The sequence below is a fragment of the Hyaena hyaena genome, unplaced genomic scaffold (assembly GCF_003009895.1).
Source record: "Hyaena hyaena isolate Hyena2069 unplaced genomic scaffold, ASM300989v1 scaffold_1036, whole genome shotgun sequence".
Taxonomy (NCBI): Eukaryota; Metazoa; Chordata; class Mammalia; order Carnivora; family Hyaenidae; genus Hyaena; species Hyaena hyaena.
The window spans coordinates 569,794-583,462 of record NW_024081666.1 but is presented as its reverse complement, the minus strand read 5'-3'; the positions used below and the strand labels follow the sequence as shown (position 1 = coordinate 583,462).

The 13,669-nt window shown below is 33.8% G+C and overlaps 1 protein-coding gene across 1 annotated transcript; it reads right to left on the bottom strand.

Annotated features, from left to right (window-relative positions):
• Positions 1-10,546: 10,546 nt before the first annotated feature.
• On the bottom strand, positions 10,547-11,135 carry LOC120223710 (60S ribosomal protein L12-like). The gene has a single exon (XM_039221943.1). It carries the CDS (start codon positions 11,084-11,086, stop codon positions 10,589-10,591), a length of 498 nt encoding a protein of 165 aa, XP_039077874.1. The 5' UTR covers positions 11,087-11,135; the 3' UTR covers positions 10,547-10,588.
• Between the last annotated feature and the right edge of the window lie 2,534 nt (positions 11,136-13,669).

Here is a 13,669-nt window from a genome sequence, read left to right as displayed (position 1 = left end):
TATATGGAATATAACATGAATCCTGATGTAAAATTCTTAGTTCTCCTTGTATTTTGATTCAGTTAAAAAATTGTAGCTCCACTCTTTCAGATCTGTGTCTCCCTCTCTCTCTGACCCTCCCCTGTTCACGCTGTCTCTCTCAGAAATAAACAAAACATTGAAAAAAATTTTAAAAAAAAATTGTAGCTCCATCAATATGGGAACTTAAAATTTCAGAAACAATTAGAAGTATATCCCACTATCATGTTAGTGTCCACATATTTCCATCATCCTCATCAATTTCAGTCTCACTGCAACAAACAAAAAACATTAAAAAAAAACAACTAAAAACAAGAAATCAAAACAATACAAAAACAAAGGATGGTAGGGAATAATCTCAGTCCAATATTTTCATTTTCTCTTTTTTTTTTTAACTGAAAGAGTATCATTAAAAGAATGTTAATTTTGTCATCATTTAAAATCAACATAATATATTACTATCGTATACACGCTCACTTATACATGATCCTTGGGCACTGAAAACTATTGCTCCCAATAGTGAGATATAAAATATCTGTGTTTACGTTGAGTACAATGACCCAGTTATTTGCCCTTTACTTGTACGTCATTTTGTGTCCTATAATTCCCCTTGGTCAAAAAGAGAATAACTAAATAAGAATTAGAATGTTTAAATCAACTTTTACATTCCTTAATCCTCTCCCTTGATTTTAAATATATAACATTTGGAATGCCAAGATAAAACTGAACAAATTGACCTGCTTTTTTTGCCAAGAAACTCTTCTAAGTATGTTTAAATAGAAAAAAAAAACAAAAACCTTCCAGTCATATAAAATAATTTAAGAAATGGTACTCTGGGTTTACTCAAAGTTATCTATGATAAAATAAGTAGATTTGTATTAAAACTGATAAATGTTAACATAAATTTTAAAAAGCCAGTCTCTTGTATGTGAGTAATTTTTGGACTAAGTTTTGCTATATATTTTCATCAAAATATTTTCAACAAAATTAAAAAAAAATTAGACCATGTATTTCTTATAGCTTTATATACATATATATTGCTTATCATGATAACGATCCCTTAGTTTAGATAATCTTATAGGATAAATCATAATGGATATTGCATAATAATTGATATATGGAATGGTAATTTAAAGGCATTAAATGGCAATAAAAGAAGGCTTGTTTTGTAAAGTAAAATACACTAAATAATCAGTATTAAAAGTCCTTATATGTTTTTTAACTTGTAGTAAAAAAAATTTTTATAAATAATCAGTATAAGGAGGTTCCTGATCAGTGACTACAGTTTTCTTGGAATCATTGCACTCCATCAATTATTTCAAAAGTCATCATATATTGGGATGCCTGGATGGCTCAGTTAAATGTCTGACCTTGGCTCAGGTCATGATCTTGTGGTTCATGAGTTTGAGCCCTGTGTTGGGCTCTGTGTTGATGACTTGGAGCCTAGAGCCTGCTTCAGATTCTGTGTCTCCCTCTAGCTCTGCCTCTCCCCTGTTTATGCTCTGTCTCTCTCTGTGTCCCTCTCTCTGTTTCTCTCTCTCTCTCAAAAATAAATAAGAACATATTAAAAAACATTTTTTATCATATATTCAAAACCACATCATGTCTATTTTAGAGCTCATTCATTCATTCATTTCTTCTTCTCTGGCCAACAGAGAAATGTTTGCACTTTTAAGCCTATATAACTTGTACAGTGTACCATAAAATATAAATGTATACTTAAATGCAAAATACATAAAAGTTTTCAGGATTTTTTTCAAATATTTGAGATTATTTTAAAGCAGTTGAATTCCAGACTGAGTGGCAATCTAATTCTTCTGCATTAATTAAAAACAATGGTCTAAAATTTTAGTACTAAAGGTTAAGTAGATTTTTTCATGAAAATATAGTTATAGTATAGTAAAAGGTGCTCATTTACTCAGACTTTAAAGTTCATAATTAGTCCAACAAAGTGAAAATGTTCACCCACACACAAATATGATTAGTCTTATCAAAGGAAATAAAAATGTAAAACCAAGACAAACAGGAAATTAAGTAGCAAGGAAATTAAAAGATTCAGAGTGACTTTAATCCCTTCTCAGATTCTGAGTTTAATTGCCAGTTGCAGAGTAAGCTCAATTATAAAATCACGCTAAGAAAACTGACTTTTTAAGTTTAGGTTAATTTCATGGGTATGGATGGAGCATTGGTTGAAAAATCTGAAGAAGTAAAACATCTCTTGATGAAATATTATGAAAAGTAGTGTTCCCACAATAAATACAGTATTCCAGCAACTGTAAAAACCAAAAAGTACTAATATTTAATATGTATCTTTTGTTACTTTCAAAAATGTACCGTTTGAAGTGTAGGTGGATGACTTTAATCCCATAAATCATTCACTTAAGCAAAAATAATATTTAATGATGAATTAATTATAAGAGGTCTTATAAAACATTTTTATGAGAAAAAATTGTTTAGCAACCCAACTGGTTTGAACTGAATTAAAGCACCACATTGGGTAAGCTGAGTCCACATCTTCCCACAGATTAACATAATAATGTGATAAATATTTGAATGTAATCTTTCTACCAAGGCAGTTTTCCAAACCCATTTAGAAAAAAAAAAAAAAGTACAGTATGTATCTCGTTTCCTTCAGATTTATTGTCTGAAAAATACTGTTTTGTACAATAGAATTGAAATCAGTTATCTGACCTATTCTTCAAGGCAACTTTCTGGTTTATTATTTGTTCATTCTTCAGCTGTGGCTTAACTGTGTATACAATTATCTTACATATTGATACTCCAAATTAGATTTGTCAAATCCCTAAAGAATTAAGAATCAACATTTTATAATACCCATAGTCAATAGTGCCTTATTTAGAACTCAAGTTTTTTACTATCGTGATGTATTTTGGTACTCTCAGTGAATTAATTACCTTGATTTTTTGATCTTTTAAAATGTTTTAGTTTAAATAAACTTTCCATTTCTACTATTAATATTACAGCCCAGCCGATATGTTGATTTTATTTTGAATTGATGTTAAGTAAATCTTATTTTAAAATTTTTATTTATAAACCATTTTCTCCTGTAATCATACATATAACTTATACGCATACATATATATGAAATTATACAGAATTCATTTTATATATGTATATAAATTAGAATAATTTACTGTGTAATCATACTTTCACACATATATAAGAATTTCAAGAGAAGGAGATAGCCTGGTTCATATAATTTTTAGCACTAAGAAGTCTATTTAGAAAAACCTATATCTTTGTATATTTGTTCTGGTATTGCTCTCCATTTCTTTTTATCATTAATAGCCACCTCCCCAAGCTATGTATTACAGGAATCATTCTTAAAGAATCATTTTAACTCCCTGATCTTTGGTTCCTGCTGTAAATTGATTCTACACACAGCAGTCTAATGAAACCATATAAAAAATACTTTTGTGATTCTAAACCATAGAAACATATGTTCCTTCCCTGAAAGATGAACTTAAACCCTGGCGCGATTCTTTATCTATTCACATTATTTTTCAGGAATAAAGTAGCAAAACCACAAAGCCCAGAGAGAGCGCTTGGGTTAAGTGTTTGTGCAACTCTTTTTCTCAGTATGCAATTTCTTATTCTCCTTCTATATTTCTTTAACTGACTCTCTCAGTAGGTCCTCGTTATATCTTACTTTAGCAATGCTTCAAAATACTGTCATTAGTGAAAAGGCCCTTTGCTCTGACAGCAAGTGATGAAGGTGTAAATTACACGAGTAGAAGAAAAGATGTGCCCCAGGAATTTAAACCCATTTTGCCTTCATAATTCAGACAAATTCATTCAGTGAGCTAATGAGCTATGAGAAACGAGATACATTTTAAACATATTGCTTAGTATAGGGAATGTTTTACTAGACTTGGTTCTATCATTAGAATTGTGGTCTCAGATACTGCATTAAGGAGTTCAGAATATTTTTAACTAATGTCTTTCATTTTTAGAAAGAGTAATAAAAACAATGAGAATTACCAAGATTTGTTTTTCTTTTTTGAGGAATATGAAGTATTTAATATGCCTTTTTAATGACATATATATTTTACTATTTGTGTATCTGTTTTTATACAACTTGCTTTATTCAAAATAATTTATTATAGTGGACAGACTTTATAAAAATAGCCTGCTTGAGATTTGGAACCAGTGATAAAGAGAAAAATAATTATATGTGATTGAGAGTGAGCCCAAAGGTCAGAGCAATGGTAAGGGACAAGTCAAATTAAGTGTTCGTTACCACAGATTAATAAAAATGTAAACCTAACACCGAAGGAAACAGAGGAGATCACAAAAAGGCTTTCCTGCATTCCAAGGAAAGGGTTCTTTAGTATTTCAAAGATTATGTTACAGAAACACGGTGATGTAGCAGCTTCATATTTTCTGTGAGGTCTAAAATACAAGACCATCTTTCGACTTGCAGAAGTGAGATTTTTTTTGGGGGGGGGCTGAAATAAAATGATTTGACTTAACAGTAACAAGACATGATGTCATTATTATTGAATCACTATGACCATATTATTTGTATAAAATACTGGATTTTAACCACAATGAAATATCAAAACATTTAAGAGCCACAGCTTCCCATTTCTAGATGACTTATGAAAGTGACCAATGAATGCCTTGTTTTTATGGGCAGGTAGTGAAATGTAAGAACCAATTATAGCAGTGCCTTCATTAAGTTACAGAAATGGGGAGGAAATACCTAAAGTATTCTAAGTAAGTAAACCTTTGATTTTTTTTTCTATGTTTCAGGAAGAAGCAATCCTTCCTGTTTTACAATTGTATTATTTTAACATAGCATTTTCCTATACCTTTTCTGTTTTAGGTTAAATTGATAATAATAGCGGATATTTATTGAACATGTACTATGACAAAATTTTTGAGTCTTCCACTAAATCCATTTTCCCATTCCTTCATAGGAATAGGGTTATTCTAAACATGCAACTTTCCAATTAGAAAATTAATTTCTTAACCCACTTTACAGGTACACATAGTATATGTGATCCAATTTTCCCCATGAAAGTGAATGGCAGTGTACCACTTTGGAGACTGAGTCTGTAAGATGGTGACCTCTCCTATATATTCTCTTTCTCTTTCCGTGTTGGATGGAACTAGACTTCTCTTACCACACATGTAACATGCAGATTATCACAGGCTGTTTGCTAATGCTTTCCAGGAAAACTGTCATTGTGAAAAAAAAAATGCTTCCTTCTGTTTCTTTTTATTTATTACACTATATAAAATGCTTTTAAAAAAATGTAATAGGTTAGCCTTTTATTGCAACTAAGTTTAATGTGTGTCATGCAATCTTCTAAGAACTTTGTAACTTAATCATCAAAATAGTTATGTGGGTACTTTCATTGTCACCTGTTAGAATAAAGAAGCTTAGTTTTATTTAGATCACGTAATTTGCCCATCTTCACTCTACTACTGCCATATTTCAGCAATTCTAAGGTGCATATTTTTTCCATATCATGACATCTCTGAAAGCAAGATGTATCTTGAAATAATTGGTATCTTACAAATCATTTGTAGGGGTTGCTTCTGTATGTCTATGGGATAACATAAAATAATGATGTATGCTCTAAAAACTGATGTCTTAGATTTGGTAAAATAAGTAATCATGGTTCTAGGTATTCAAACCCAGGCAGTCCTGCTCCAGAACTTTTCATCTGAACAAAATGATTTCACATAATACAACAATGGTGTCTAGGTGTCTAGGAAGGGTAGTTTTGTATATTTTTCAAGTTAGTTTGATTCTGTTTATTTTCAGTTTCCCATATCTTTTCCAGTTTGGATGTTAATAAATAAATGACTTTTTATCTTCCAGCATAAATTAACTGCTCTGCTAAAATACCCAAACAAATTGTGAGAGGTGGGAATGTTTTTGCAATTATTTTAAATATTTCCGTGTTGGTGCAAGAATAGAAGACAGGATGAAATCTCGTCTTCTAGGATATGTCCTGCCATAGTGGAATTAACAAATCAGACAAAATGAATAGTTTACAAGTAAGATACCTTTGAAAAATAGTCTCAATACAGTAAATATAGCTTCTCACTAAGTTCCTGCCCAGATGATGATGCATTTTTTTCTTCTTTCTTTTCCTTCTTTCTAATCAATCGATTTTCTTTTTCTCTGCCTTCTTTAAAAAAATAATTTTTTTTTTGAGGGGGGATAGAAAGAAGATTCAAATTTAGCAGTTGGAAACGTTTTGAAAGAATCAGAGGTGATAAACTATGTAATGTACTTTGGTTTGTCAACCAGACTCTGAACTCCTTGAAGAGATGGTCTATGATTTTTTTTTCTATGTGCTCCATGTCTTGCTACAAAGCCTACTACCTACTAGCTCTGGAGAATCTATTAAATTTAACTTCATTTTGAAAGAACAAAGATGGTAAAAGGTTTTCAACTACTTAATTCAATAATATTGATCACTTACTATGTACCAATCAGCATTTCTGGCAGAAATCAAGTATACAAAACATATCTATCTATCTATCTATCTATCTATCTATCTATCTATCTATCTATCTAGGGTTGTCCTAAAGTTAGCAATTATTTATGTAAAGCTCTAAAAAAAAGGCCAAAATTTTCCATTGCATATTTCTCTTAGTGTTTTTAATTTCCCTCAAAAATTTGGACTGTATTCATAAAAAAACTCATAATTTTCCTAAATCCATTTTTATGTTCTTAAACACATAAACATACGATTTCCAAAGAAACATTCTACTTTAGGAAATATTTCCTAAAGAAACAATCCTAAACAGAAAAATATATATAATATATATTATATATATACACACATATTTAAAACATAAGGTTTATAATTGGACTTTATAAAGCAACAAACTAAAATAATTTCTTATTTGATATATAACAATTTCTGATTTGATATATGTACTGTATCACAACAAAAAAAGTAGCTGTCTTGAAGCTTTGATAATGAGATGTATTTTTCTTCTCCTAATTTTATTTTCCTGTGATTATAGAAGTCTGCTCTGTATAGGTCTTGGTACTGCTGGATAGGAATAATGAAATATAATGTAATGCTTTTCTTGAGCAATTCTGAAGGCCAATCACTATGCAACACAATTTATAAGAATTATTACTTCATTATTCATTACAAGCCTATGAGATATTATACTATTATTCCCATCTTATTACTGAGGAAACAGCCCAAGTAGATGAAATTATACAAAAACTGCAAAATAGAGGAATAGAGCCCATGTAATTCTGAAACTGTGTTTTGAACAATCAGTTATATAATTTTTCCTGAAACATAACGTGTCTCCTCTCAAGTAGCAGAGAAAACAATATATACATATGAGACAATGTTAAATATTTTTCTGTAAAGAAAGTAAAAATGGGCTTGAAGTGAGAAAGACAAAGACCCTCCCAGTAATCATCCCGGGAGGGCGGTAGGGAGGGGGAGGGGTGTGAGCAGACACAGAAAATGACAGCTACTAAATTAACAGGAAATGTTGTATCTCCCAAGTCATAGAGAAGCTGTAAAATGCACTAATGATCTCCTTTCGGAGAGACTGCTGTTTCTTACCAATCACACTTCCAGCCTCTCTCTGCTATTTATATTTATAATTAGAGATACCTAATTACTAAGTCATCTTCACTTTATGAGAGCACCCAATAACTAATTAGTCTCCACTTCTAATCTTGCCTCAGAAAAAGTGACTGATCCAAAACTAATCCTTTCCTTAGCCCTTTGTCAAAACCATTCCACTGGAAGCCAAACCTTATAAAAGATACTTTTCTGGAGAGTTACCCTCGCTGCATCATGTCACCATATCTGACTTGTTTGACCACATGGATTTAGACTTCATTGCATGGATTGCCTTAATACAAAGCAGGATATGGTAAATGCTGTTGAGCAAGTTTAAATATTCTCCAGTTGGAGCAGTGAAAAGGAACTGATTATGTTTGGGTTAAAAGCAATGAAAGTTTATACACAGAGTGCTTCTAGAAGAAGGGTCTAAGTTGGAGACCAATCTGGTTGTATGAGTATATTTCAGGATCAAGGAATAGTTTGAAAACGGAAGGATATTGTCAGAAAACACCAAAGCATTCTGCTTGGTTTGATTAGGTTGAAGGATATTCATCTGGAAAGAAAATTTAGAGATACAATGTGAAATGTCTCAAATACTACAAAATAAAAATTAGGCTTGTCTTCTATAGGCTATCAGGTTGGACACAAAGGCAGATGGATGGCGTATGCTGGACAGATCTTTGGAAGAGACCAAAACAAATTTAATGTCAGTTGAAGACAGATTTGGATGTGTGGAATTTGAGACCGGGAGAGCATTTAGGAAGCCACTGCAAAAACTGAGTGGATGTTCCATCGCCAGAATAATTCAAGAAAATATATATGCGTGACAATATCTGATGAGGGATAAAAGAAAGAGAACAAAAAAAAAAAGTGGTAAGATTTTTAGTACAAAATGGTGGCAGACTCAAGAGTTTATGATATGGGGGTGCCTGGGTGGCTTAGTCGGTTAAGCATCCGACTTTTGCTTAGGTCATGATCTCGCGGTTCGTGGGTTCGAGCCCCGCGTCGGGCTCTGTGCTGACTGCCAGCTCAGAGCCTGGAGCCTTGTTTCAGAGTCTGTGACTCCCTCTCTCTCTGACCCTCCCCTGCTCACTCTGTCTCTCTCTCTCCTAGAAATAAATAAAACATTAAAAAAAAAAGAGTTGATGATATAATTATCCAAGAAAGGAAGATGAATAATGTTTTGTGTAACAGGCTGCCAAGAGCAGGCATCGCACTAAGAAGGAGCTAACAAGCTGACATATGAAAATAAGGATCTAGAGAAGGAGCAGAGTATCCCAACCGGTACAGACAATTTCAGGGTTATCACTACTGAAGTGAATTTTCAAAGTACATCGGTAGAAAATTTAAAAGAAATAATGTGAAATAAGAGGAATAAATCCATTTAGGATCCATATTTCTGGAAAGAGCAAAGAACAAAAATCTGGTAAATAACAGAATAAAAAACATGATGAGAGATAGAGAACAAAAATATATGGTCTTGAAAAATAAAGACTTCCAGGGTGCCTGGCTGGCTCAGTCTGTTAAGTATCTGACTTCGGCTCAGGTCATGATTTCACAGTTCATGAGTTCCAGCCTAAAGCCTGCTTTAGATTCTGTGTTTCCTGACCTCAGATTCTCTCTTTCCTCAGGTCATGCTCTGTCTCTCTCTGTCAAAATAAATAAATAAATAGATAGATAGATGATAGATAGGTAGATAGATAAAGAAGCAAACATTAAAAAAATTAAAAATAAAGACTTCCAGGAAGAAAGAAATTTACAACAATGTCCTATAGGACATCGAGTGTGAGAAGGAAGAAAATAAGATTTGGTGGTTACGAAATCACCATTCAGAAAATATACTAAGACATCCTAAATTTTTTTCTAAAGTTCTTTTTCATTTTGAGGGAGGATATTAAATAAGATATTACCATATTTAAATTTATAGAATTTCCCCCAAATCTATATATCCTTTCCTAACTTCTCATTTATTTTATGACCTTTAAAGTCCTATATTTCTATAAAGTTAGAAGTTCTTAGGAATGAAGGTCCTGGTAGAATGAGGCAGTATGGTGTGTTACTGAATGAACACAGATCTGGGCTAGGACATAAAAAGCAATGACAACTGAAAACATCTCTGAAGCACCTGCCTATATTCAAAGCACTGTGCTCTCCCCACTCTTCTATGAATCCATTACTTAAGAACAATTGATTTTCTATTTAAGTATAAACTTTCAAGGTCACTTAAGTCTAAAGAGTATATATCATATATTTGAACACTGTGAGTAACTTCAATGAATGTTTCATCTATAGTCTCTCCTGGGCACACATATCTGTTTTATTGCAGCCTCATTGCTGCTAACTCACCTTATAAGTGAAATGCCAAACAGGTTAATTTTCCCTGCGAATGTGAACACTTTTATCACTTACCATTTTTGCGAGTTTTTCCTTTCCCTAATACAGGCACACCTCTCTCAATGCGAGAGCTCTGTAACATTTTATAACTTACCTTTTATCTGTCGAGTCATTCCGGAAACTGCCAAGAGCACCTTTAAGGACAATGCCGGGTCAATTACTGTAATCACTTCCCACCTCTTTCTCTAACAGACATTTGCCATTTAAGTCGCAGTTTAGTTCTGAATGGTCTCTTGATTTTAAACCTCTTGTTGAAAGATTCACTCTCTTCTCAGATAAGAGTCAATTTATTAATTTTTTCCAGAGCTTTTGACATATTTGAAAAAGTCACCTTCCCTTTACTTTACATATCATTTTCACCAGGTAATCACTTCTCTATTAATTTAAGTGGAAAAATCCTCCCTGATGTTCTTCATAAAAACTTTTATATTCTTCCATTGCCTTCCCCTAAACACGCTGCATTCTACAACATCCTTATTGATGCACTCTTCATTTTATTTGCAGTAAGCAATAATCATCTTTGTTTTCTTTTTTTTTTTTTTTCCTGGTTGTCAAATGATCCTTTATTAAAATATTTTCCTTTGTAGTTCTTAACTAGCCGGGCATTCCACTGCACCACTATTGATGTCATCTATGATGTCATGAGGGTGGCGGCCATCAACATTGCAGCCTACAGACTGGGCGGTCCCCAGAATCTCTTTAATTGTCCCAGAGAGTTCTCTGGCTAATGATCGGTGCCGCATCTGTCGGGCAATGTTGACAATCTCATCAAAAGTGATATTTCCACTGTGCTTAATGTTTTTCTGCTTCTTTCTGTCTCTCGGCGGTTCCTTGAGGGCTTTGATACTCAGGGCGGAGGCAGATGGTACCACTTCAATCTGGGCCTGTCTGTTCTGAATGGTCAGTTTCACTGTAATCCTCAGACCCTTCCAATCACCGGTTGCCTTGGCGATGTCATCACCAACCTTTTTCGGAGACAGACCCAGCGGGCCGATCTTCCGGGCCAGGGCAGACATGGCACCGACTTCGCCGCCGGTGCACCTCAGGTATATGACTTTGATCTCGTTGGGGTCGAATTTAGGCGGCATGGTGGAGGCGGTTGGTGTCGGATGAACCCGGATTCGGGACCCGAAGACTATTGCACCGTCACCTCCTCCGAGCCGAAGCCAAAAAGCTGTTTTGTTTTCTTTTCTTGCTGGGCTACTTCACTACTTCTTCTCCACTTCAAATCCTTTCTCAAAATTCACATACTCATTACATTCTCAGCTCTCCTGTGGCAAACTCATAATTGCTAAAGACAAAAAAAAAAAAAAGATGGGAGGAGGGTGAAAAGTGGGGCCCAGACTGATTTTCTATTACATGAAAGTTAATGACTATGGGGAAAATCTTGCCTTCCTAAACACATGTGAAGAAACTACTCTTCAAAGTGTCTGACAAGTATTTTTACATGCTTTAATAACTTGTAGCACTTTAGATATATACAAAACTGTTTAAAATATTCACAGGATGGGGCACCTGGGTAGTTCAATTGGTTAAACATCCAACTTCAGCTCCGGTCATGATCTCACGGTTCATGAGTTTGAGCCTGGCGTTGGGCTCTGTGCTGACAGCTCAGAGCCTGGAGCCTGTTTCGGATTCTATGCCTCCCTCTTTCTCTGTCCCTCCCTCGCTCTCTCTCCTTCTTCTCTCAAAAATAAACATTCAAGAATTAAAAATATATGTATTATAAAATATTTATAAGGAAATTACTTCCTTTCTGTGTCCATGTTTTATTTGCTTCAAATTATGCCTACTTTCTTGAACACACTACTAGAAACTTTTAAAACTATTTCTCCAAAAAGCTCTTTTCAAAGCTCTACCCTCCTAACTTTTTTTCATATATATATATGTATATGTATATGAAATATATGTATATGAAACTTTTTTCATATATATGTATATGTATTTCATATATATATATATATATTTTTTTTTTTTTAGGTCTGAATATTTTTGTCCTTGACAAATTCAAATTCAAATGTTGAAATTCTAACCCTCAAGTTGATGGAATTTGGAGGTGGGGCTTTTGGGAGGTGATCAAGTAATGAGGGTTGAGTCCTCTGAATGGGATTAGTTCTCCTTAAAAAGAGATCCCAAAGATCTCTCTCCTCCTTTTTTTCTCCCCTGTGGGGATATAATGAGAAGACAGTTGTCTGCAATTCAGAACGAAGTCTCTCATCAGAACCTGACCTTGCTAGCACTCTGGCCTTGAACTTTCAGACTCCAGAACTGTCAGAAAGAAAAAAAAAAATCTGTTTTTATAAACTAGTGTATGGTACTCTGTTAGAAGCATCCTAATTGATAAGGATGCACTCCTCATTGTATGCCTAAAGTTATCAACTCTCTAAGACTGCCAACCCCCAACCTCTGCCCTCAGTCTTGTCCTGAGCTGGCCTGTCTAAATCCATTCACTTTCTACTAAATCTCTTGAATTCCTCTTCCGCTCTGCTGCCTATGGCTTTGTTTGAACTCATAATGTTATTACATCTTAGTTTGCTGCAAATATCTACTATGCTGCAATGAATATTTTCAACATTCTGCAGGTAGGAAACAAAAATCTACTTTTCTGCTCCACGGCCACATTACTCAGGGAACATCATTTCTGTCATACCCATTATTTGGAGAGCTTCACTGTCTCAGGATAATTGGCATCCCTAGAGTTATTTCTGACCAGAACCTCTCCCAACAAAACTAACAAATTATGACAGTATTTTTGAGCACTTACATGTGTATAGAATGACATCACCTTCCTTACAATTCATTCATGCATTTTTTTCTCCAAATACTTTTCCAAACAACTAGTATGGAGGACATGGACTTTAAATACAGGTCTGTTTCTTATAGGAGTATCTCCCCTTTGGACTGTAAATTTTATGAGAGGTCACTGAGTTGATTTGTTCATATCCTCAGGACAACTAGAAGCAAAGTTTCCTTATATTTTGTGCTCAACAGTGATTTTTTTTTTTTTTTTTTTTAAATGTTTAAGCTTCAACTTTCAAAACCATTGCAGGGGACTCTGTATTGCTGAAGAAGCCAGGACAGCAGATTATAAACTATCTAACTAAACAACAAGGCTATCCATACCTCCAGACTCTGGATCCTAACAAGAGGTTTAAAGAAGCAGAGTGACTACTGATCACTGATTGAATAATGAGTTAATATGAAGGACTTTGGGGCCTTCCAAATATTCAGGAATGTTTTCCCCTTACGTTGTATTTTAAACTGTATCGCTTTTACTAAGGATCTATTATATAACCTATTTAGATACAAAGTTACATTCTTATAAGAAGATTTCCCCCACTCCCTCCAAGAGAAAACACCTATCTAAAACTTTTAATTATTCCATAGTTAGAGTATATGGTTTTGAGCCTGCATTTTAGAGATTCTATACCTCAAGAGGGCTATGAAGAATCCATAAAATTATCTACACTTTAAATTAGTGTACTTAGCCAAGCTAATCCTGTTTATGAATTTCAAATACGACACTATCAGTATCAAAGACACTAGAGTAAGTTCCTCTTTTTAAATAGCACACAGAAAGAGTTGATTCTTTCTGTATTTGATACATTCTGTATTTAAAAACGTGAAACGGTAAATAGCACATGAAACCATTGGTTTCTATAGGTCCTGCC

Bases quoted from the DNA above. Each gene is read 5' to 3' on its own strand.
- LOC120223710 (XM_039221943.1), bottom strand. From the start codon at position 11,086: ATGCCGCCTAAATTCGACCCCAACGAGATCAAAGTCATATACCTGAGG.